General features: G+C 42.6%; 1 protein-coding gene across 1 annotated transcript in view; it reads left to right on the top strand.

Moving 5' to 3' along the window:
- Positions 1-20839, top strand: part of LOC121432863 (ethanolaminephosphotransferase 1-like) — a 40623-nt gene extending 19784 nt beyond the window's left edge. The window contains exons 5-10 of the mRNA XM_041631025.1: positions 2929-3191; positions 3852-3960; positions 7929-7977; positions 10053-10233; positions 11201-11386; positions 14677-20839. Of these exons, the coding sequence (XP_041486959.1) occupies positions 2929-3191; positions 3852-3960; positions 7929-7977; positions 10053-10233; positions 11201-11386; positions 14677-14775 (887 nt within the window). The 3' untranslated portion in view covers positions 14776-20839. The remainder of the gene's footprint in view (positions 1-2928; positions 3192-3851; positions 3961-7928; positions 7978-10052; positions 10234-11200; positions 11387-14676) is intronic.
- Positions 20840-21810: the final 971 nt, after the last annotated feature.

The following is a 21810-nucleotide window of genomic DNA, read 5'->3' as shown; positions in this document are numbered from 1 at the left end:
TTGTTTACTGTTGCAACCTAAGTTTCTAGAACATTGCCTGGCACACAGTAGCAGTTCAGTGTTTGGTTTTCAAGCACATGTGAAGTAGCAGACCTGAACTTCAAATTGTTTTTAAGTCTTTTCAAATAAAAAGAGTTTGTTCTCACGGAACCAGTGTGACGTGGTACATTAGTGCTGATGTGGTGGGTGGGAGAACTGTAGGAGTGAGGAGATCAGTGAGGTCTCTGAGAGCCAGGAAACCTTAGGTAAAGGCTATGCATTTGGATAGAGGCTGTACAGATTTGTGAGAAAAGGTGAGCGGGTTTTAAAATGCTGCTGAGGGAGTTCATTGCCGAGGGCTGCCTTGAGGACCAGGGAAAGATGAGGAGACCTGTGAGCTCTTTCCGCCCGCAGCATTTCTCATGAGCCTTGTCGGGCCCCGTGTTCCAGTTATCTCAGGTCCACGGTTTCTGCAGATACTGACACAGCCATTTGTTGCAGAACTGGTCATGAACTAACATGAGGAGCTTATAATCTTTAGTAAGTGTGACTGTGCAAGTATTGCAAAAATTATTTGGTACTGTAGTAGTTTTGGTAGTTTTGAACATGTCTTTTATAATAATGGACTATCCTATAAATCACCATTCTGAGGAAAAGATTATATTCTGAAACATCCTCAGACCCAGTGTAGCGAGCTGGAATGAAGTCACTGAAAAAGTACACAAAAACTGATTGATATGTGTTTGTGTATTTGATGGTTTAGCCGTATGAGTTAAACAGAAATTTAAAAAATTGTTAAGCCAGTGAATGAGAGAAAGGGTTTTTTGTTTGTTTCTAGATATTTCAGCCATATGGAAGCAGAAAAGAATCCCATCCCCATGAACCCCACACTCCTGCCCTGCTGCTCTCCTGATACCCAGGCTGGGAACCTGGGCAGTTGTCTTCTTGGGTCTTGCTTCTTGGGTCTTCATCTTTATGTATTCTCTCATTTTTACTTGTTTGGTTTTCTTTGAGTTTCCCTTGTGGCTCAGCGACCTCCAGCTTGATATCCTCCTTCCTCTGTCCCCTGAGTGGAAGTTAGCACTTGCACACCCAGTTTCTGTCTCTTTGGTATTGTTCCACCTCTTCTCATTCCCATGTGCTCCATCTCTATCTAGCTAACTAGGGACTAGGGTCCCCGTCTCCAGCCTGTCAATCACACCGTTTCAGTGAACCTTCCTAAAGTATAACTTTTTCTCTTGTCCTTTTCTATTCATACATCTTTTAGTTGCTCCCTCTAGTCCCTAAAATTTTTGAAGTGGCTCAAATCTCTCGTTAGAGGCTTTTGTTTTGTTTGTTTTTAATAGAGAACCAAGTGTGTGGCTTACTTTTTTCTTTTATAATGTATGAATGTTTTACCTGCATGTATATATGTGCGCCGTGTGCATATCAAGTGTCCCAGGAGGCCAGATGAAGGCGTCAGATCTAGAACTGGAGTTAAGGATGGTCGTGAGCCACCATGTGGATGCTAGAAACCGAACCTGGGTCCTCTGCAAGAACAGCAAATGCTAAGTCGTCATCTCTCCAGCCCCTATTCTAGCCCTCTGATACTGCCCTCACATACTGGCTTCCCATCAGACTGTATACTACTTGTTTTTTCTGAGTGTGACTTGTGCTCTTTGGCACAGGGCTTCTGCTGTGCACTGTGGTTTCCATCTCAGCACAGTCGCTGATAGCACTCCTCTCCTGAAATGGCATCCTCCTATATCTCTTACCTGCTGAGATCCAATTCAGTTTTACGTCCCCACTCACATTTCATCTCGCCCTAAAGGCCAGTCTAGATCTTTTCTGAAGGAAACCCTTGTCTCTTTCGTCCTCTTTTCCTGGTTTGTGACACACCATGCCTTTAGTGATTGTCTTCTGTCCCTTTCTCGGTTGTAAACACTCCAAGGGCAAGCTCAAATATAAGGTTCTTATAATTTTTATTCATTTATTTTAACTTACATATTTGGGTGTTTTGCCTGTGTATATGTCTGTATACCATGTGTGCGCCTGGTGCCTGCAGAGGCCAGAAGAGGCTGTCAGATCCCCTGGAACCAGAATTACAGGTAGTTGTGAGTCACCACATGGGTTTTGGGAATCAAACCTAAGTCCTCTGGAAGAGCAAGCAGTGTTCCTAACTGCTAAGCTGTCTCTCCTGCCCCTTCTTGTCATTTCCGTAGTACCAAAAACAGGGAGTGCGTTGTACAGGTTCAACAGATTCAGTCGTAGTGTGTGCTCACTGCCTTACTGTATGCATGTTCTGAAAGCGCTTCCAATGAGGGCAGAGCAGAGCTGTGAGGAGAGGCCCTTACGTCACAGGATGAAGCGAGATTGATGACTGGAGCAGGAAGTGGTCAGCTAGATAACTGTGATGAGCAGCTGTGAGAATCAGAGAGTCTGTGCCCGGTTTGGAGAGTTTGGAGTCCAGCTAGAATGCTTCCCTCTTAGATCTAAAATGACAGCATTCAGTGTAGTATGATAAGAGTTTTTAGATTCCATCTTAAGAAATTGCAGGGCTGGAGGAGAGATGGCTCAGTGGTTAAGAGTGCTATTGATCTTCCAGAGAACAGGAGTCCTGTTCCCATCACCTGTAGCAGGTGGCTCACAGTTGTCAGTAATCCCAGCTCCTAGGGATTCAGTGCCCTCTCCTGGCCTTCATTGCCTTTTGCATATATACATGCACGTCAAATAAATAAATAGATAAATAATCTTCAGAAAGAGAAATTGCATGGTTTTTTTTTCCTGTTTTTTCTTTTTCCTGGAATGTCTGAGTTGTATAATTTAAAGACCAGACTCTGGAGCACTGGCTGGAGTTGCACTTAACATCCGTATGACTTGGTCGCATCTTTCTACCAGTTTCCTGAAGTTGACTTTATCCATGCTTGTTGGCCAGATGTTGACCTTTTTCTGTGATGTCTTTTGTTGCAGATGGAGTAGATGGGAAACAAGCACGCAGAACCAATTCCAGCACCCCTTTAGGGGAACTTTTTGACCATGGCCTGGATAGTTGGTCATGTGTTTACTTTGTTGTGACTGTGTACTCCATCTTTGGACGAGGACCCACTGGTGTCAGTGTTTTTGTTCTTTATCTCCTGCTCTGGGTAGTTTTGTTTTCTTTCATCCTGTCTCACTGGGAAAAGTATAACACAGGCGTTCTTTTCCTGCCCTGGGGATATGACATTAGCCAAGTGGTAAGTATGTATTCTGCCCTAAATGGTTTGCATGTTTTAAAGTTTTTGCTACACTTCTTCACTGCTGTTAGGCATTAGCAAGTTAGAACTGATGTGTGGGGCTGGAGTGGTGGCTTCTTAATGTTATTAAATATGATTTAGTTTGACAAGTTGATTTTTTTATTTTATTTTATTTTTAGAGAAAGATGTTCAAATGACTGAACTGTTGGCCGTTTGTCTTCCTTGCCAACTTCAGTGAGTTGAGAGCTTTGTCTCATCAGCTAGATCTGTGTTAATTCTCTGCCTTTGAATCTTTTTGTGTTGCCTTTTCTCTATTTGCCGTAAGAAGCCAATAAAGAAATGGGAAATTAGGTTGTGTTTGCTGTTGGAGGTTGGTCAGGTGGGCAATCGAGCCGTCCTATAACGTAACCAGTTTGTAAACTGCCTTTAAAGGGCTGCAGATGGTGATCACTTGCCTGCATTGCCTGCAATGTCACTATTTGATGGCAATATTGGAGGGGGAAGAAGTCTCTTATAGGCAAGAAGATGTGCCATATAGCAAATTTAAGCACGTTTTTCAGTAGTCACTTTGATTAGACTTAATGAGGCATAAAGCCCTGTTGGCTTCCTTGATTGTTCAGCTGCTGATGCCTCTTTGTTCTGTCTGTGTTTTTCTTCCAGACTATTTCTTTTGTCTACATAGTGACTGCAGTGGTGGGAGTTGAGGCCTGGTATGAACCTTTCCTGTTTAATTTCTTATATAGAGACCTATTCACTGCAATGATTATTGGTAAGGAGCTCCATGTCGAAGCCTGTCTTAACATCACTTTGTTATGCAAAACCAGTGTTGAACATAGCAAGTGATAACACTCTGTCCTTGTTCTCCAGCAAGCAGACTAACCCTACGGCCCTATAGGGTTCCTACCAGAATGTTAAAGAAAACAATGGGTTTTGTTGTTGAGCACCAAGTTTTTCTAATCGAACAGAAATGCCAAAGTAGATCACCACACAAACTTTGTAAAGTTGTTACCTGTTTAGTCTAGACTGTATTGGAGGACCCACATTTAGTGAACAAAATTCATACCTGTTTCAAGTTGAAAATTGTTAATCTGAAAGAGTAGATGAAATACGGAAATTTAATATGTTTGCTCATTTTTTTTTTATACCTCTTGGATACCTTCCTTCTCATGCTACTAAATACTGGAGGGTTTGGTTATGGTTACCATCTTTGTACCCTGTCTGTTGCTCCCTAAGAAGGTAACCTTCATGGCAGACCGAAGCCGTCACACCTACTCTAACCTGTACCACCCCCACCCTTCTCAGGGGCTCGTGTCCACCCCATCACTTGAGCCCCATTCTTTTTCCTTTGTTTTTCTGAGGCAGGATTTTATATAACCAAGGCTGCCCTTAAACTCCTGATCCTCTTGCCTCCACCTCCCAAGTGATGAGAGGTGTGTGTCCCCACGTCTGGCTTAAGTGTCCGTGAAAGCACATGGTTAATGTTTTAAAGTACCTAATACAGTGGATGTTTCTATATTCTTTAAATTCAGCATATCAAATTTAAATATAAAATGTACAAGCTTCCATGAGACAAGCTGCTTGATTTAGAGATTCACTAGTGGTAGGAGAGGAGAGGAAAAAGCTACTTTTCCTAGGCTTAAAAATGAACAAACAAATAAGTAAATAAAACCACTTTCTACAGATAAACGTTTGGTAGGTAAAACAAAATGGTTCCTAAATGTGGCCCAAAACCACTGGAAGGTCAGTGTCTGTCTATACTGTAGTCAGTAGTTCTGAGCTTTACCTAGTTTCTAGACTTTACCAAGGTTCACCAGCAGTAATAGGTTGGGTTGTGCTTAGATAAAGCAGCAGATCAATAGCCTGCATGTATGCATTTTATTCTCATATATCTGACTTCTAAAGTAATTGCCTAGAATCCTGCCTTTTACTGCTTTCCAAACCACCAATGCTCTGTTGCTCACAGTCAGCTGCCCACAGATAGCTCCTTCAGCTAAATCAAAAGTTAACATGAGCACATATTAGGAAGAACACCACGTCTAGTTGTCTCTGTTATAAATAGCGATAAAGGGTTCAGGTGTTGTAGCCAGCGCCAACTTGGTGTGTGCTCTTCATCCAGGAGCACTCACAGACACTGATGCTCTTTGTTTAGCCATTCCTTCAGCAGATACGTAGGGGGCTCAAGTTAGTTTTATGGTAGAAATGCCACATAATTCAAAATGATGATTCCAAGTGGAATCTGATAGGAAAGGTGCCACTTTGATATGTGACACTATTTCTGGGTATGTACATGTAAATTTTGCTTCAACTTATAAACATTGGGTTTTCTTTTGAATTTTATTCTTTATAGTTGTAGAAAATATTTATGATTACAAAGTGAAATCTATAAAACAATATACTCAAAGAAGTATAGCTTTTATTCTACTTATTCTCCTTTTCTCTCAGCCATCCTTAGTTTCTGTTTGTATCTATTTATTACCTGTTCTCTGTGTGTGCCACAGGAGGCAACTCTCCTTCTCCATGATAGAACTCTGGTTGTCAGACTTGGCAATAAGTGTCCCTACCTGCTAAGCTCTCTCTCCAACCTTATTGTTAGCTTTTAATTTATGGTTTGGAAAAGCATGCATCATTTTACTGCCTTGTTTGTAGGTGCCCCCGTCCCCACTGCTGTATACCCGTGATCGTGTGTAAGGGTTTGCCTCATCTCTTGTTGCAGCCAGCCCTTGGGTTGTCTGCAGCCTTTGCTGTTGCACACGTTGTTGGAGTAAATAGTCTGTGCACGTGTCTTACATTTTCTGCCGGGCTAGCTAGCGTGAAAGAGAGCCCTAGAATAGAATTGTAATGGAGGACGGGTGCTTGCACTTGTATTGAGCACTTCCGTATTTCGCTCCACGCTGGTGTTGATTTTACATGCCTACGAGCTATTGTGGAAATGCTGTTAATTCATAGTTTCTCCATCATAGTATATTGCCGTGTTTGTTAATCTGTGGGTAAGAAGTGGTACACTGGGGTAGTTTCAATTTGCATTTCTCCTGAATGAACTTACCTAGGTTTAATAACCATTTGTTTGTTTTTCTGTGTGTTTTTAAACTCTAGCCCATTTTTCCCGATAGAATTGTTGAACACTTCCTGTATGCTTCTGTGTTTTGTGTGCATTAATCCTTTGGGTTGATTAATTACAGTTCTCACGTGTCTTTTTAAACTTCTCTTTAAGATGTTTTTTATATTTGGTGGAATTTTTTGGGTTTTTTCTTTTAGTTTTATATGTATGGGTATTTTGTTTACATATATGTCTGTGTACTGTATGCATGCCTCGTGCCTATGGAGACCAGAGGAGGGCACTGGCTCCTCTGAATCTGGGGTTACAGATGGTTGTGAGCTATCATGTGGGTGCTGGGACTTAAACCTGGATTCCCTGCAACAGTAAGGAACAGTTCTCTTAACTGTTGAGGCATCTTTCAGCTCCTTGTTGATAGCTTATTTATGTATTTCTTAATTCTATATATATGTGAGTGTTTTGCTTGCACATATGTCTATATATCACAGAGACCAGAAGATGGTATCAGATCCCATGGACCTGGAGTTATAGGTGGTTATTAGCCACCATGTGGGCGCTGGGAACTGAGCCATCTCTCTCCAGTCCCATCTTAGTGTTTTGTTTTCTTAAAGTTCCATGTGCTAAGTTAGAAATGTGAGGAATAGGAAGTCTGGCCGTAAGTTACGGCACTATGAAAAGCAGGTGCGCACATATGGGTTCATCTCTATGTATACTTGAAATTTAGAATTCAATAGTAAGTCTTTAACAGAACATAAACTCAATTGCACTTGGAGAAGAAATAAAGGTAGTTTTTTTCTTTTGCTAACTTAGAACACAGGCTGTCTACATGCTTACTGTTGGATTTCAGGAGTGTATTTCCTGGGGGACAAGATGAGCAGTTGAATGTTAAGGACTGAAAGAAAGCTCTAGAACGTAGCAGACGGTAGGGTGTGACAGGGTGAGCTGTGCCGCAGGGGGCTTTCTCAGAAGAATAAACATTGTGTGGATAGGGTGGGGAGGAGAGAAACTGAAGATTCTAGGAAGATTAAAATGAAATAGGAGCTGGCTCAGTGGTTAAGAGCACTCACTACTCACTACTCTTCCAGAGGTCCTGAGTTCAATTCCCAGCACCCATATGGCAGTTCCCAACTGTCTGTTAACTCCAGTTCCAAGGACTCCAACACCTTCATACAGGAAAAACAAATGGACATGAAGTAAAAATAAATCATTAAAAAAAAATAAAATAAAATAAAGCAGGAAGCAACAGTTCCCAAGTATTGTCTGCTCCCTCTACCCCCTTTGTAGTAGCTCCTATCGATTTTCTAGTTTGCTGTGTGTGGGTGCTGCTCTGGTGTCTTTGCATGTAATAATCCATGCAGTTTTCAAGCTCTATGCAGTTGGTACTATTTTTTGTTTCAAAAATGAAGAGAATGAGGCACTGACTGAAAGGTTGGGTTTCCCAGAGTGCCGTGGTTCTGTGACTGAAGTCGAGGCTGGCTGCTCCAGCCTGTGCTCTTCACAGACTGAACTGCCGGGCTGCGCTCTCCAACCACAGCTGCTCTTTAGAAAAGTACTTTCGCTGTAGCAATAAACTTGAACCTGAAGACCACTGGCCCTAAAGTTTTGGATGGTTTTTATGGGTGCAATTACTGTAAAATAATCACTCTTGAAATTCATAATAATTTAAATATTCTTCTTTTTAGGCTGTGCATTATGTGTGACTCTTCCGATGAGTTTATTGAACTTTTTTAGGTAAGTGTTTTTTTTTAAGTTGTGGAAAGAAAAAAAAAGAAAAGGCATCTTTAACAGTTGTGTTGTTAGAATGGAAGGGCTGTTTGCTTTCTGTTTTCAAGAGTTTCTCTGTGCAGCTCTGGCTCTCCTGAACTCGCTCTGCAAACCAGGCTGGCCCCGACCTCAGAGATCTGCCTGCCTCTGCTTCCTGAGTGCTGGGATTCAAGGTGTGCGCCACCAGGCCCAGCTAACTGCTTATTTTTGTAATCTAGACATTTTGAAAAAGTTTAAAACCTCTACTTCAGGTCTAGAGTGAGAACTTGATAATTGAGGTTGTCTCTGTTGGCTTATGTAGTCAACTATAAAAACCAGTCAGTTCTTTTGTTAAGGTTTTGGATCCAGCAGTCTTGAAGTTTGTCACTTTTTTGTGAGTGAATCTACCTACAGGGAGTATTTTCTTGTTGAATATTGATTTGTTCACATTCTTTGTATGAACAGTTATAGTGTAGTTAATGAGATCATACAAGCTGAATGTGTGTGTGTTAGGACAGGACTTTATGCTGCTGTTCGTTCTCACATGAGAGGTTGTGTGGACTTTCCTGCCTTTGGGGACTAGTTCCTTAGGTAGGGTAGAGGTGGCCTTTCAGTTCCGATTTGTGCACACCCCATCTTTGCTTGCTGCCCTGACTTGCCTTGTTTTGGCCAAAAATGTTTTGTTCTTTCACGTCTCAGTAATTTTGGCCTGGCTGTTTCCTCTGCTACATTTTTTTTTTTTTTATCTTGTCCTTCCTACTTAGTCCTTCCACACCCGGATCTGTCTTACAGACTCCTGCCCATGTCTAGACAAGCTCTATATAGCTTCTGCTGTGGTGATGGTCATTTATAGAAGTGATAAATTTTAAGTCAAATGTGGGACACACTCATAATCTCAGCGCTTTGGAGACTAAGGCCAGCCGGCCTGGGCTATGTAATGGGTACCAGGTCTACCAACAGTACACAGTAAGACCCTGTCTTTAGAAAGGTAATTGCATTTAAAGTTTGCAAACCATGCCCATCATTTGAGTCATTTCCTCTTATAGATGAGGCTTTGATTGGGCCACACACTGTCCAAGGTAATGTGATCAATAACCAAACCAAGATTAGAATTTGGAGCCCTATTCAGATGAGCAGACACGCTGGATTACTCCTAGTGAACTTAGAGACACAGAATGTCTTCTCTTCAGAACCTTTTATGTGAAATATATCTGCTCTAAATCTGTATCACTTTGATTTTTTTTTTAATAGATGTATGGGTATTTTGCTTGCATGTATGTGTTTGTATCACATGCATTCCTGTTGCCCAGGGAGACCAGAAGAGGGTGTTGGATCCCCTGTAACTGTAGTTAGTTTGTGAGCCTCTATGTAGGTGCTGGGAATTAAACCTGGGTTCCCTGGAAAAAACAGTCAGGACTTTTAACTTGTAAGCCAGTGGTTCTCAACCTTCTTAATGCTGCAACACTTTAATACAGTTCCTCATGTGGTGACCCCAATCATAGAATTTTTTGTTGCTACTTCATAATTGTAATTTTGCTACTGTTATTAATCATAATGTAATATCTGATATGTGACCTCTGTGAGAGGGTTGCTTAACAACCTCCAAAGGGATCGTGATCCACAGGTTGAGAACCACTGTTCTAAGCCATCTCTCTGGCCCCATGGCTCCATTCCTAACACAGCTGTTGATCATTTGTTTCAAAAAGTAAGAAAGGGGCCAGTATATTACATCCAGCACTCTGGAAGCAGAGGCAGGTGGATCTACATAGTGAGTTCCAGGCCAGCCATGGCTGCATAGTGAGGCTCTGTCTAAAAATAGAGGAATGAAGGAAGTGGGAGGATTGATCCGGTGTCAGAGCCTCAGTTGTAATCCTGGCCTTGGTAGCAGTTACAAATAGAGAGCATTTCCTCCTAACTTAGCCTGTCCTTAAAGTAGGGCTAGTGATGGTGGTTCTCTGTGCCATAGTTGTAAACACACAGTAAGAATACATGTGAGAGGAGTTTGGAGACGGTAAGGGTTAGGCGTGTGTCTTACGTAATGATGTTCTGTATTGATTTTTCAGAAGTTATAAAAGCAACACTCTGAAACACAACTCCGTTTATGAAGTCATGGTTCCCTTCTTCTCGCCATGTCTGCTCTTCACTTTGTCCACAGTGTGGGTCCTCCGGTCTCCTTCAGATATTTTAGAAATTCACCCTAGAATATTTTACTTCATGGTTGGAACAGCTTTTGCCAATATCACAGTAAGACTTCTTGTTTTTTTTTTCAAAATTATATAAGCCTGATGTAGTAGCTTATGCCTATAATTCAAGGTCAGCCTGGGCTACATGAGACCACATCTCACAAAACTAAAATAACAAAACGAAGAATCAGGAACAGCCTTTGAAAGGTATTCATTGCTGATTGGAGGTTGGAGGTCATGTTTCCTCTTTATTATCATGAAGAAGTTTAGTTGTGTCCAGGTTTAGGAGGCTGTTTTACTGCACTGTGAGAAAATGCCTTCTCATCCTGTAGCAGAGTACCTGACAGGCAGCTTACAGAGGATTTGTTTGGGCTGGTGCTTTATTATTTTTTTTTAAGATTTATTTATTATGTATACTGTGTTCCGGCCACATGTATGCCTGCAGGCCAGAAGAGGGCGCCAGATTTCATTACAGATGGTTGTGGTCCACTATGTGGTTGCTGGGAATTGAACTCAGGACCTCTGGAAGAGTAGCCAGTGCTCTTACCGCTGAGCCAGCATCTCTGCAGCCCTTGGCTTGTGCTCTAAGAGGGGAAACAGTTCATCTTGGCGGGGTGTCAGGTGGTGTTAGTCACATGCAGTTATAGTGAGGGAGCATCCAGGGGACTTCTCGGCTCACTTTCTTTTTATTTAGTCCAGGACTCCAGCGCACTGATAGTGCCGCCCACGTACCTTCCTCATTTAAACCTCTCTGGAAACGCCTCCACAGACACGCCCAGATGTGTGTTTCCGAGATGACTCTAAATCTAGTCAAGCTGATAGTGGAGATTAACCAGTACCACATCCCCACTACATTGTCTTAGTCTCTTCAGATACCGTCCCATGATCAGTGCTTCAAGGGTGGGGTCGGCCACTTGGGGCCCTGAGCAATTGAGAACTATTGACAATAGATACACTCTTGAAAGCATTTTGAATGTGACTGGTTTTGAAAATGCTTTGCTAATTAATAACCTCTTTTCCCTCCCAAGTGTCAGCTAATTGTTTGCCAAATGAGCAGCACACGGTGCCCGACTTTGAACTGGTTGCTGCTTCCTCTCTTCTTGGTTGTGGCAGCAGTGAACATAGGCACAGTGGCCTCCCACCTCGAGAGTCTTCTCCTCTACGCGCTCACGGCAGCCTTCACTCTGGCTCACATCCACTACGGAGTACAAGTGGTGAGTAGTCTAGGGCGAGGCAGGCGGCTCTCGTCTGCTTCTTAGGCATCTAGGGTGGGGAACCCCTGCAGAAGAGGCTTGTTAGTGTAGCGACTGGAAATGTGGAGACCCTCACTGTCGGGGAGGTGTAAGGGGGTCGTCTCAGACGCTTTTTCCTCGTGATTATATTATGGCAACTACAAATGATTTTTAAGTGAGTGATTATGGGTCATTAGTTCTTATTTTTAAACCGTTATATAAGTAATTTTGTTGAGAAAACACTGTGCTTTTCTTTATGTGAGACCAGATAATCGCATTTGTTTCTGTTTCTTTGCCTCTTTATTCCTAGGACACTTTCATTGTTTACTAATTTAATTTGGGGAAAACAAGTAACATTGACTTATAGTGCTCTCCTGTCCATTCCTAATCCTGTGAGAAATGGAGTAGGGCGGTATCTTAGGCTTCTATTGCTGTGATAAGCACTAAAACCAAAAGCAACTCAGGAGAAAGGGTTTATGTCAGCCTACAGTTGCACATCACGGTCCACCCCTCAAAGGAAGTCGGGACAGGAACCTAGAGCAGGAGCTGAAGCAGAGGACATGGAGGAACACTGCTTACTGGCTTGCTCCCCGTGGTTTGCTCAGCCTGTTTCTTATAGTACCCATGGGTGGCACCACCCACTATAGGCTGGACTCGCAGGCATCATTCATTAATCAAGAAAATGAACCACAGGCTTGCCCACAGGCCAATCTGATGGAGGTACTTTCTCAGTTGAGGTTCTTCCCAGATGACTCTAACCTGTGTCAGGTTTAGAAAACAAAACAAAAAAACCAACTGGCCAGCATAGGCAGATCAGAAGTTTAGACTAGAGGAAGTCATTTGCATTATTTCAGTTTTTATCTCATAAGTCTTTACCTTTACCTTTATCAGCAAATAATAAAAAAAATATAAGCCGGGCGGTGGTGGCGCATGCCTTTAATCCCAGCACTCGGGAGGCAGAGGCAGACGGATCTCTGTGAGTTCGAGACCAGCCTGGTCTACAAGAGCTAGTGCCAGGACAGGCTCCAAAGCTACAGAGAAACCCTGTCTCGAAAAAACCAAAAAAAAGAAAAAAAATATATATATAGAGGAAAATGGTTAGTACTCTTCCGGATGTGTCCGAGCATGGCTGTCTTTTCAGCCGTGTTAAGGATGAAGAAGCAGGAAGATAGCTTGAGGCTGACTCGAACATGCATGGCAAGACCCTGTCTCAAGAAAGCACAGACACAAATAAGTACTTTGTACACCCAGTGTTCTCTTCCAAAATAAGAAAGAGGTCACCTCAGGATGAATGGACACATTCAATGATGTCTGAGCCATGTGGCTGTCCTCCCCCCACTCCAACACCCTCTCTAGTTCTGTAGTTATTTTACATGTTTTCGTCATTGCCACATCGTATTCCATCAGGGAGACCACCAGTAGTCACCCAGTTACCAGTCCTAGTCAGCTTATTTTATTTATCTAGTGATTTAATCTTTACAGTGTTGGTAGGAACACACTGGAACGCTCTTTCCTTTGGTTTGTGTCCTGTTGAGAGGATGCCTGCAGGCGTGGGGTAGACTAGGCATCCACACTGCCACTGTAGCGTCTGCTCCCTGTGTTTGGTTTAGAAGGGGCCTGCTGAGAGTTGGCTTGATGAACAAAACATTGTGAGAAACCTGATGAACTGTGATGTCAGATAATTGCTTATGTTTTTATTCTTAAAGATTTATTATATACATTTTGCCAATTTTGGGGGTCATTAATTCATTGATCTTATGAGTGACCATTGCCATGTCTTGTAATTTCAAGACACTTGTTTTGTTTAGTGTGCCCTAGTTGGTCTGGAACTGCCTGGAGACTATAGCTCGGCCTCAGTGAGGCCTCTACCTCCTGAGAGCTGGGAGTGAAGAGGCGCTGCCACACTTTGCCAGACTCTTCTCTTTAGAAACCGTGTCCACCAGACACATCCCTCTGTGTGGGGGTTTGTGATCTGAGTGTAGGGCCTGTGGAAGCCAGAGGAGGGGATCGGGTCCTGTGGATCTGTGGGGCTGGAGTTACTCATAACTAGGAGCTGCCCAGTGTGGGTCTAGGAGCTGAACTCCATGCTTTAACCACTGAGCCGTCTCTGCAGCCCCAGCCCCAGCCCCAGTGTTTTTCAGAGCTCTGTCAGCACTTTACTCTCTGACTCTTGTGCAGCGTTCACAATCTTTTTTACGTTGTAAGAGCAGTACAAATTTACTTCTAAAATCTGGACAGTAGGGCCTGTGAGAGGGCCCAGCAGGCGATAACAGGAGTTGGGTCCCTGGAACCCACATAAAGGTGGAAGGAGAGAACTGACTCATTGTCATCTGACCTCCACGTGTCTACGTGTATGACATAGCACCCATGGTCTGTCCACATACTCAACAATAATAAATAAAGGTAAAGTTCTCATGGAGCTAGTAAAGGGGCTGTTTGCTCCCAGCTCTGTGAGTTCAGTCTCAGAACCCCCAACTGAAGGAGAGAACCAATCACTGCACTTGTCCTCTGATGTCCATGTGCATGCCGTGGCACACATGTGCCCTTCTCCCCAAATCAGTGCATCTAAAGAGAAAATGAGCAGGAGAGATGGCTGAGTGGTTAAGAGTACTAGAGGGCCTGGGTTCAGTTCCCAGCACCCACATGAAGACTCACAGCCATCTGTAACTCCAGTTCCAGGGAATTGGATGCCTCCTTCTAGACTTCTTGGGCACTGAACATACATGGTGAACAGACATACATGCAAGGAATATCCATAGACAAAAATAATTAAACTTAAAAAATAAATTATAATTTTAAGAAATCTAGAAAATAAACATGCGAACAGGAAGAACATCTTTCTTGTCTCTCTTTGTGCCAGAAACCACACAAACTCTTGACTTACGCGGAAGTGTAAAGTATCAGAGAACTGACTCCTGCCGGGGATACCGTAGCCAGCATGCTCTTCAGAGTCACAGAGCAGGTTTTTCACCGTTTTGTCCAGGCTAGGAAGCATTATCTAGCAGTACTGATGCTGCTGAGTCCATGACTACAGTAATGGCTTTCTGTAGAAGCTGTTGGAGGTCAGAAAACACCGTAGTTCTCAGTATGAGAATGAACTTATCTGCTCTAGAAGGCTCGCAGAATGACTAGAGTTTGGTTCAGCAGAGCCTTTCTTGTTCCTGGCGGTTTTACCATGTCAGTAAGTTACTGTCTGCAGAGGGTGAGTTCTGAGTGCCTTCACCAAAGACTGGGACATGTTGGTCACTGTCTTGTGTTCTGGTTTTCTGTAGGTGAAGCAGCTGAGCAGCCATTTTCAGATTTACCCCTTTTCATTGAGGAAACCAAACTCAGATTGACTAGGAATGGAAGAGAAGAATGTCGGCCTGTAATCTCCAGGAAGGGCTGTAAATGATGCCTGTAAATATCCCATCCATCACCACTGAACTCTACTGCTCTGCCTGGCAGCTGTGGGAGCACAATGTGTGGCGTGTGGACAGCAGGAGTGAACATGGTCTGAGCTTGTGGAATTTTGGGCTTTCTAACTCCCAACTTTATTTTTTTATAAAACCATGAGACATTTTGGTTAAGCACAGTGTACATTAAACCAGCTAAATGTTCCTAGCTTCATGAGTCCATAATGTTTTGACTCATACAGAGTTAAGGATGCTTTACTTTTATTTTTAAAGTTCCCAGATTGATTCAGGAACACTAATAACGTTCGGATAGCCACAACATGTCCTAATATTTGATACTTTAGAAAAGGTCTTTAGCTGTGGAAATGGTTGACAGCCCAGATCTATGGTAGAGAAGCATCAAACAAGTCTCTCTGGCCCGAGATACCAGCGAACACAGAACACAGATTTGTACAGTTGCCAAATCCTGGTTATTCTCCTGTGGAGCTTCGAGAGGTTGTCTGGTGCCCGGCTTTTCCTGTGGCTCAATGCTGATAAATTTTTTAATTTTCTTTTAGAGAGAAGTGTTCCGTTGTTACTTAGTATTGTGGCACGTTGTTTACTTGTGGCATTTCCTCCTGTTGGGATTGGGTGCCTGTGAGCCATGATTCTTGAGGCTGTGTTTGACAGTCCCATTCTCGTGGTACTTATAAGGCTGCAGATAAAGGACCTTGTGAGAGAAAACTTAGACTGGAGTTAGGAACCCAGAACTCCCTGATGACCACAATTAGCACTGCCTGGCCACCTGTCTACTTCTTTCATTCTCTTTCCTTCTTGGGGTGAGGTGCTGTGGTTTTTAACCTGACATGGGATAAGGTAAGGCAGAGAGACAGTCTCTCTCCCCTAACTCTCCTGCCTCCCTATTTGAAGAAAACTTTTGATATATATGCCTTACTGAGTATTTACTCTTTAAGATGACTCAGTAATTTTTCAGGTTTACTGACAACACAAAACTCCCTTTAGCTGTATTGTGGTTATCTCATAAATCTCACCATTTTATAAATGTGGACATTCTCTTTCTTTGGACTTTGTCTTTATTTAGTTTGGTGGTGGTGAAATTTACTTGCTGGTTTTATTTTTCCACTGAATGAGGTTTGTGCTTAAATGAAGAGTGTGTCTTAAACCCCTTTTTGTTCTGGGTAGGTTGCACTTGGATAAGATGGGCACCGCTGTGTTGATATGTAATTAGTCATAACTGTTATGTACCTATGAATGTGACCATTCTTAAATATTGTAGCTCATCTCTGTTGAATTTTTGTCTGCTGCTTTGTAAAAAGTAACTAATTGATGTTCCACCTGAGCGTTTTTAAGTTGGAATCATTGTCATCAGACTGTTGAAACTGAGTGAGGAGCTCCCCACAGCCCTGGGCTGGTTTTCACTGTTTGTAAGGCTCATGTGTGTTTGGGGACTTTCTCTAAGACAAGAAATGAAAGCAGACGTTGATGTGGGAACTAGAAAATGACTCTGTTTTCATTAATAAATTGCCATCATGGAGGTCAGAAAACTAGCCAGTTACATGAAGATAACTGTGCTGTGTACTCGCGCCCTGTAGAACTGAATTGGGCAACTCCAAGTCGGGAAAGAGCTTTGTTATAAGGTTTTTGATGATCATTTTACTTTTTTTTTTTTTTTTGGCGTTGTACACAGGAATAATCATTTGTATAAAAGAAAATAACATAAATATTTATTAAATAATGAATTTGGACCACAGACTTTCTTCACCTTGTACAGTATATTGAAGGATCATGTCCTGTAATTTGAGGGCTCTCTCTCTCTCTCTCTCTCTCTTTCTCTCTCTCTCGTTCTTTCTTTCTCAATGTATCTGTCCTCTTCTTGTTGCATCAAGTGGATTTGAAAAATGTTTTGTGCCCTTTGTTTTGTGTTTAACACATCTCTGTAAAGGTAAAGGTTTCTGTTTTAGGTAGTTTTGACACTGTTTCAGAATCCTGTGGACTTGTGAACCCTCCCAGCCGCCTCACGTCCTCTGCCGTTTGTTGTCTCTGTACAGCGGATGAGAGACTTGACACTCAGGAGCTCTGTGCGCCTCGGTCACACCCCTTCCTCTACACTTCCCAAACGTAAACATTCTGGAAGTTTATGTGCTCTATTTGGGTGAGTTTACGCCACAGCCTGTCCCAGGTGACACAGAGATGTCTTTTGGGGACCAGCTTCATGGGCAGGAACATGAATTCGTGCTTTCTGTACTTGCAGAATAGAGTGCCTTGGCCAGGCTAGGAGTTTGCATTGTTACTCTGCTGGACCAATGCTACAGACACCTTTAGAGGCTTCTCTTCGGGTTATGGTATGAAAAGGCCCTTTCAGGCTTGCCAGAAAGTAATCTCCCTGTATCTGCGAGGGTGTAGGATAGAATAACATTAACAGTACTTGGATAGAGGCTGCCACTTCTGATCTTTTGGTTATATATATGATCTTATTTCAGCACACTGTTTGAAATGGCCACCATCACTTGTCTTGAAAAATAGTAATTGTTTATAGGTTTTAGAGCGTTAGAGTAACTTTGAAGTAAAAATATAACTAATTTTCCCCTGACACTTCAATTTTATGATTGACATACTTTAATTCCAATTTTGAAAAGAAAATGTTGAACATGGTTTAGGATGTTACAGTACCACTACTAATACTGCTATGTGTTCTCTCATGAGGCAGCTGGGGAGAGAGGTGTATGTCAGGGTTAGCATGTGCTAAGTTCGTGTCAAGAATATTGCTTGTGACTTTGAACCTGACCATTAAGGGAGTATGTTGTAGTCAGAAGACGTATGGGTAGCACCTTGCTACCCAAAGCAGACTTCAACTCCATGACCTATGAAAATAAAAAGATAAATTCTTTTTAATTGGAAGTATCTAAGTCTAGGACTGCTGCTCCCGCTTTGTGAGGGGTGGGTGGGAGGTTCCAGACAGGACTTCTCTGTAGCAGTAGCTGTCCTGTAACTCACTCGGTAGACTATTCTGGCTTTGAACTCAGATCTGCCTATCTCTGCTTCCTGTGTTCTGGGATTAAAGGCGTGTGCCTCCACTGTCTGGCTACTTTCTCCCTTGATATTATAACTTGAAACCTACTTGTAGCCATCACGTAGAACAGGGTGAGCTCACTGAGCCCTGACTTGGTTGCCTCCAGACCTTACCACATTCAGATGGTCAATGCCTTATATCTTCTCACTGGTGAAGGACTGGGAACAACCCCAGAGAGGAAAGTCAAACCTGTGGACAGCAACTTTTGAGTTTGGGTCTCTCGATAAGCCAGGAACAGATAGAGAAATCATATTGGTTGTTAGGGTACCTGTGTTCAGAGTGGCCTTATCTTGACCCACTTCTGGTCAGGCCTCTGTCTATGACGTCAGACCAGAATTTTCTTTGTCCCGTGAAATGTCATTTGGAGGCAGCATGCCCTGTCTTGAGCATCCTGTGGTGAGTGATCGATCTTATTATAGTTCGCTGCCCTACTCCAGCCTTTCGGGGAGAATGCTGACTAGGGGGCTGCACCAAAGCACTTGAACGTGCATTTAAAGTGACATTCCTAATAGTAAACTGGTATTAAATTAATCACTGTGAAACGGATGTGTGATGCTCTAGGACTTTTTAAAAGCTAGCATGCATTTCTGCTTGTCTTTTATTGATTATGTAACCCATGTGGTTTGTATGTTTTGGGGTTTTGTTTTTTAGTCATCTTCAACAGTAGTACAAATGACTGGCATCACAGCAGGCGGTGGCTTCAGGGCATGCAGTGAATCATAGTGGTCTAGCCTTTCCAGGGAAAGGGGTGATGTGTTTGTTTCTTTCTCGCATGGAGCCGTGGGAATTGGGTTTTCTGGCTGCTTCATTTCCTGAGTTTCTACCGTATGAACTAAATGTAACTTACTCTCCAACCTGCATGTTCGTAGTGTGCTTTGCTCTTTAAAAAACAGACGCTCAAGAGATAGTACACCAGCTGGTTATTGTCTCTGTCTTTTAAGTAGGGATATGTTCTTTTTTATAGACATTTGACAAACTCACTCTTAGGGAGTTTTGCAGGGGGAGTTTTGCTATTTGGAGCTCTCTCACAGGCAGCCTGAACAAGGATTTGTTCATTCAGTGAAGAAGGCTGGGTTCCCAGGATCGAAAGCACCACACGGACTGACTTTAGAGTTTTTGAGAAGGGCCCTCTCCCTAGGAACATACCTTTGGGCGGCACAGAAAGGTTATTCTGGGCTTTTAGGCTGTTTCTGTTGTTTTCCCTTTCAGAGAGCCCTTCTTAGAAAGCTGGACTAAGTTTGGCTGTTTTAATGACAGTGGGATTGTGGCCATTGAGAGTCTAAAATAGAAAGAGAAGCCAGTGCCCCCGTCAGCAGCTCTAAAACTGAAATCAAAGATCACATCGACTGTCCAGGGAGTGACTAAATACTGTGGGTGTTTTCTATCACATTGGCTATAGGATATTTTAAGAAGTTTCTTTGGGTAACAATCAAGATAACCGTTGATTTGGGTTTTTCATAAGCAAAATAATCCTTGATGAATTCTCAATTTTAATACTCTTGGTAAGGACTTTTAATATCTAGAGAAAAAACTCATGACCTGGAACTTGTTTATTCTGTATAGGTTAAGCAGGCTATAGAAGTGGCCTGTTTTACCTTGGCTGCATCACTGACCTATTGGAATTACTGTTATACATCAACAGGCTACTGATTAGTTCACTTCAACACGTCTCAAGAATGCAGAATTTAGTGTTGAATTCTGAATTCTAGTTTTAATTTATTTTTCTTCTCTCTGGGTAGAATGGAAGACAGTGATGGCCAAGTATAAGGGAGGATGTCTGCTCTTCCCTTCCCCTGTCAGTGGAGTCAATGGATGGCAGGAGAAGGAGAATAAACTGCTGCTTTCCTGAGTAAGGTTTCATGTTCTGTGCTCAGAATATGTGGCAGCAGTTGTGGCTGTGGAGTTTAATTTGGTGCCATTACCAGTAGATTTTCTCAAGTCTTCTGAAGTAAGAGTAAACTTCCGTCCCTTCCAGGCACCTAAAAACTGGAGCAGGTGGGGGGGGGGGGTGTGCCACAAAGAAGGAAAATGATACCAGAGAGAAAAATGAAAAGGACATAAAATCTTTCTCCTTTCAAGTACTTTTAGTTGTAGCTGGCCTGTATAGGACTTGCGGTGTTAATAGTAAACTAATGTAGCATTTACTTAATCTGGTTCCATGTGCTCTCTCTATATACACATTTAATGTGTACACCCGTTCTCTGTATATATACACGTTTAATGTGTACACCTATTCTCTATATATACACGTTTAGAATGTACACCTATTCTCTGTATATATATACATGTTTAGAATGTACACCTATTCTCTGTGTGTGTATATATGATATGGCGTCTACATGGAGTTTACTCTTGATTATCAGCCAGGTGGTAACCCTCATTAGACTGTTGCTTGGTGTGGACCAAGTCCACACCTAAAGCCACTTCCCCACCTGGAGCCATAGCCCTCCCTGCCCCGGGTCATCTCAGGCCTTGAGAAAACCCCTTAAGTACACCACTTTCCCCTTCCTTTTTACCAGGGAATTAGGAACCAGAAAGACTGGTTTAAGAATGCTGGCTGCTATCTTCAGGGTCGAGGTTTCTGGGTCTGCTGGGCCCTTTTTGGCAGGAGGCAGCTTTGGGAGCAGTACCTGTGGACCTCATCCGGGAGATGCTTGCTCTTTGCCAAGGCAGAGCTCTGCAGCTTGCTTAAGTTTACTGGAATGTTCCAAGTCTTGTGATTCAATGTATAGTAAACTACTCTGAGGTGTTTGGATGTGACTTTTGCATTTTCTGTGTTACTGTTCCCTGCTGCTAGTCCAGATAATCAAGACCTGTTTCTTGTCACCGGATTTCAGAGGCCTTGACCTTCTCTGGATTTATGTTCATGTCTGCTGCCGTGGACTCCAAAAGTTAAGCAGTGGGTTTTAGTTTTAAATTGTTTAATTCTTTTATTGATAAATATTTATTGTAATAAAAATAAATAATTTTTAAATCCTTTTAATAGTTTTCAAGTTGTCTTTTTTTTTTTTCCTTTGTCCTTCCTTGGTGCATGTGAAAGGGAAAGGTCTGTAGTGGGAATCAGTCCCAGCTGCCCCACTCAGGACCACCAGTCAGTGTAGAGCACGGTAGTGAAGGTTCGCACACACACGCACACGGAAAGCGTCACCCAACTTCACTTCAAATATACAAGAAATTCATAATGTGAATATCCCCGGCACCCGGACTCATTCCTCAAGGACAACACATGAGTGGACATCTTGCAATTCCATCATGGTACAGAGGACCATGTATCTGCACGTGGGTCCCATGCCTAACCTGGGTAGGCAACCGTCTGTGCAGTTTGCAGCTGGCTAACAGAAGAATATGGACATATATGAATGTGTGTGTGTGTATATATATATATATATATATATATATATATATATATACACATACATACACACATATCATATATACATAGCTCAAATAAATGAGTCTTTCTTGGCCTTCATTGGCCCCCAAACTTGATATGTTGTCAAGGATAGTCCCAAGATGGCCTTGGATTTCTGATCTTGTTCCATTTGCCATTACTGGGATTGCGAGTGTGTGCCAACGGCCTGGTTTATGTTGTGCTGGGGTTCCAACTGAACTACATTTGCTAGTCCTGAAAAGGGGGTTGTTGCTCTCTTTCTGGTTATTGCTTGTTTGGGGTATAAAAAGACCAGCTTGCTTTCAGAGACCTTCCTGGGTGTGACTTGCTTTATGACCATAGTGACAGCAGTAGCTTGCTTGATTACCTGGGCAGTGAGGAAGTATAAACACAAACTTGTTTTTTATCAACCATTGTACAATCCTTAGTAACTTTTTAAAGTTAGGCTGAAGATGACTTTGAACTTTTGACCCTCTTGTCTTACCTCCTGAGAGCTAAGGTTGTAGGTATGTGCCCCCGTAGCCAGTTTAATTCTGTGCTGGGGTTAACC

This window comes from Microtus oregoni, unplaced genomic scaffold (genome assembly GCF_018167655.1).
Source record: "Microtus oregoni isolate MIOR12 unplaced genomic scaffold, Mior012 000036F_ref0000092, whole genome shotgun sequence".
NCBI classification, from domain to species: domain Eukaryota; kingdom Metazoa; phylum Chordata; class Mammalia; order Rodentia; family Cricetidae; genus Microtus; species Microtus oregoni.
Note: the sequence above shows the minus strand (reverse complement) of the source record. Positions and strands in the feature narration are given on the sequence as shown.